This window comes from Xenopus laevis, chromosome 8L, assembly GCF_017654675.1.
Source record: "Xenopus laevis strain J_2021 chromosome 8L, Xenopus_laevis_v10.1, whole genome shotgun sequence".
Taxonomy (NCBI): Eukaryota; Metazoa; Chordata; class Amphibia; order Anura; family Pipidae; genus Xenopus; species Xenopus laevis.
The window spans coordinates 43686569-43690254 of NC_054385.1; the positions used below are offsets into that span (position 1 = coordinate 43686569).

The following is a 3686-nucleotide window of genomic DNA, read 5'->3' on the forward strand; positions in this document are numbered from 1 at the left end:
TTGCGTATTGACGTTTTAAACTACAAGTCCCGAGATTCCGTGCGCGCTTTGACGTTCTAGTCAAGGAATGTCAGTGATTGGGCCTTTAGCCGAGTGGTTCAGTAGTCCCAGCCCATTGGCAGCATGGAGGAGATGAGGGTGTCTGATGTGGAGGTGTGTAACCTTGCTTACAGGGGAGAATTGGAGGAGCTGAAAAGTCGCATTCTAGCCAACAAGTCGCTAGCAACAAAGACAGATCAGGTGAGCATCTCGTGTAGCAAAAGCCGTGCTTGCATATATACACGTGTAGATGTGTGCTGACAGCACTGCAGCCTCAAACATGATATCCATTAGGTGCCACATATTCCACTTTTTGTTTGGGAAACAGGTATGATGTCCCCATAGTACAGGCTCCTGAGGCTTGTGAAACCCCATGACCTAACTAGGAGCAATAGGGACCCCCTAGTCCACTAAACTATAGGGAATGAAAATGACTTAGGATCCTGCCTTTATACAGTGCAGGACATACCCATCAGGTACAACATTAAGGGGGTTATGTCATTTAAGGCACTAAGTTTGCCCGGGGCAGTTAACCGTAGCAACCAATCAGCAGGTAGAATTTACTGGTCACCTGTTTAAAAGCAATTATCTTATTGGTGGCTATGGGTTACTGCTCCTCTGCAAACAGTGCCTTTTATTACATAGTGGGTTAAATGTTTTTGGGCACTTGAATGCACTTTTAATTTAATATGCCAAGAGTATAAGCCCTGTGAGGTGCCCATAAAGCTTGTGGACAATGACCAGACCTCTCCCTTACATCATCCTCTGTAGATGCAGCTCAAGAAGTGGTAAAATGACTCCCCAGTCCCCACAGAGCCATAGGGTTGCCACCTGGCAGGTATTTTACAGGCCTGGCCGGTAAAAATGATGGTTGATCCCAATGTTATTAATATGGAAAAAAGATAAATATATAGGAAGGCCGGTATTTTTTTCTAGAAAAGGTGGCAACCCTACAGAGCCACCACTTGCAATGAAATGAGTAATTTTACCACTTCTTGAGCTGCCTCTACAGAGGATGATGTTATGGAGAGGTCCTGTCAGTGTTGGTGGCCACAAGCTCAATGACCACCTCACAGGGCTTATACTCTTGGAATATTAAATTAAAAGTGCATTCAGGTGCTCAAAAACTGCTAAGTAGAACTGTGCCATCCTTTAGAAAACCAGGGCAAGTCAGAAAATGAATGTTGCAGAATGTGTGTTAAACTGGAAGCATTAGACTAGTCTGCTGGATCAATGAGAGTGTGACATATGATATACAACAATCTAAATACAACAATGTCTGGGTTTTTTTGTACCTTATTTAGGATGACAGGACTGCTCTGCACTGGGCATGTTCAGCGGGGCGCACAGAGGTTGCAGAATACTTACTGAGATTAGGTGTGCCTGTAGATGCCAAAGATGATGTAAGTCTTTTTTGTTTTTATGCCTTTAATATAAATGCATGACATTTCTTTGAGAACACTTGGATTGTGCACCATCATGAACATTTTTAGCGGTGCTGAATTTCATTGTGAAAATATACACCCCTTTTGGACTTGAGATGATTCAGTTGGGCTTACATAAAAAAAAGTTGTCTATCTGAGTTTCCATCTATAAAAAGATATTGCACAAAACAGCTCATGTGTAAAATCCTGCTTCATGTAAATAACCCATTTTCATAATACTATATTTTTTAGTTGTATGTGCCATTGGGTAATCAGAATCCAATGATTACCTCCTGGGATCGTATGATTCACACTGCACACAAACAAACCTTACTTGTTAGTGTCACATGAGCCAATTAACAGACCAAATTCTGTATTTTGCTCCACACTTCTTCCTGTTACAGTTAGAGCTGCATTATTTCTGGTCAGATGATCTCTGAGGCAGCACAGAGACTGTTGCTCAAGTGTTCATTTTGGGGGGTATAGTTTTCCTTTAAGTGATTCTTCGCTGTTTAACATAACTGGGAGGCAAGAGGTTGGCTTTTGGCATTACAGAGTTCTTTAAAATTTCAGATTTGTGAATCACAGGATATATATATATATCTATCATATACACTTTAAAACAATCGTCAATATAAGACAATGTCAGTCATGGTTAATATTTTAATTTAGTATATCCAGACTACTTATGTTTTATAATTTTATCTCCAAGGCAGGATGGACTCCATTGCACATTGCAGCTTCCGCTGGTCGTGATGATATTGTGAGATCACTCATCGGAAAAGGGGCCCAGGTGAATGCAGCAAACCAAATTGGCTGTACCCCATTACACTATGCAGCATCCAAAAACAAACATGAGGTGGGTATAGCATTAACAAACTAAACAAGCCATCAATGTGTAGCCATTGTTTACTGAGACATATATTTTTTCCTAAAGGAAATGTCTAACATTTTTTTTGGCAACCCTTATGTCTCTAGATTGCTTTAATGCTTCTGGAAAATGGAGCCTCTCCTGATGCAAAGGACAATTTGGAGTCAACTCCGCTGCACCGAGCAGCTTCCAAAGGCAACTTAAGAATCGTTCAGATCCTTCTAAAGCACCAAGCGTCAACTAATTTTCAGGATACGGAAGGAAACACACCGCTGTGAGTAGCTTATCAAGTTGTGGCGTCTTATTGAATCTGGATTTCTGTATTATTAGCCTTGTGCTGTGCTGAAACAGCTGATAATATTGTGATACAGCCAATCTCTTTAGTTGTGCTTTCAAGTCATTTTGAAACTTAGATTGTTGTATTCAGCATGATGTAGTTCAATCAAACTGCTATTGATTCAATTAGGTCCCAATTTAAGCTCTTGGGTCTGATTAAAACTTCCACAGTTTATTTTTTAAAATATAATACATTTTAATTGTTCTCAACGATACATAAAAAAAACATCACTACTATCTTCAGACCACTTTAACCAATGCTCTGTCTTCCAGTCACCTGGCCTGCGATGAGGAGAGAGTAGAAGAAGCCAAGTGTTTGGTTGAACATGGTGCAAGTATTTATATTGAAAACAAAGAAGACAAAACGCCGTTACAAGTTGCAAGGGGGGGATTAGGGTCTTTGTTGAGAAGAATTGTAGAAGGGTAGTATCTTTTCTTCCGTATGTTGTTGTACATCTGCAGTCTTGCTTTCTCCCAGTCCATGTAGCACCCATTATGCCTTGTGGAAGTGGTGAACTTTGGTTTAACCAATGTAACCAAAAGCAAAGTTTACAAAAGTCAGACCATGGTTGCAAAGGTTCATTTTAAGAGTTAAAGGTTCTCATATAAAGTGTAATTTCCAAAGCATGGTTTCTCAAATGTGTTAAGCAGCAGTTTGTGGAACCCAAACAAATGATCCAAAATGAGCCAAGAAATGCACTACTTTACTTTACATCCTGTTATTAAAGGGCTAAAAGCTGTTTATTTCATTAAAAGTCTATGGACTATATTCTCCCCACGTGTATTTGTTTTGATGTCTTGCCTTATTTTATTGAAGAGAATGTTACGGAAGAAGATGTCAATAGCAGACATTGACATGCATTGTATGGGAAACACTACTCTGATGGCTGAGAGCAGGGGCAATTTTGCTCCCAAGTCCTCCTTCATCCTCCGGGTTTACCTTGTCAACATCTGAGTGGGTTGGGGGGGAGGTCACATTGCTAGAGAAGAGAGTGTAATTGCAAAATGGTATTCGT

General features: G+C 40.3%; 1 protein-coding gene across 1 annotated transcript; it reads left to right on the forward strand.

The window, feature by feature from the left end:
• Nucleotides 1-64: 64 nt before the first annotated feature.
• On the forward strand, nt 65-3448 carry psmd10.L (proteasome 26S subunit, non-ATPase 10 L homeolog). Its single transcript, NM_001095235.1, is given in 5 exon segments — nt 65-240; nt 1344-1442; nt 2176-2322; nt 2442-2608; nt 2944-3448. Coding segments are annotated over 5 exon segments (684 nt in total). The 5' UTR covers nt 65-123; the 3' UTR covers nt 3098-3448.
• Nucleotides 3449-3686: the final 238 nt, after the last annotated feature.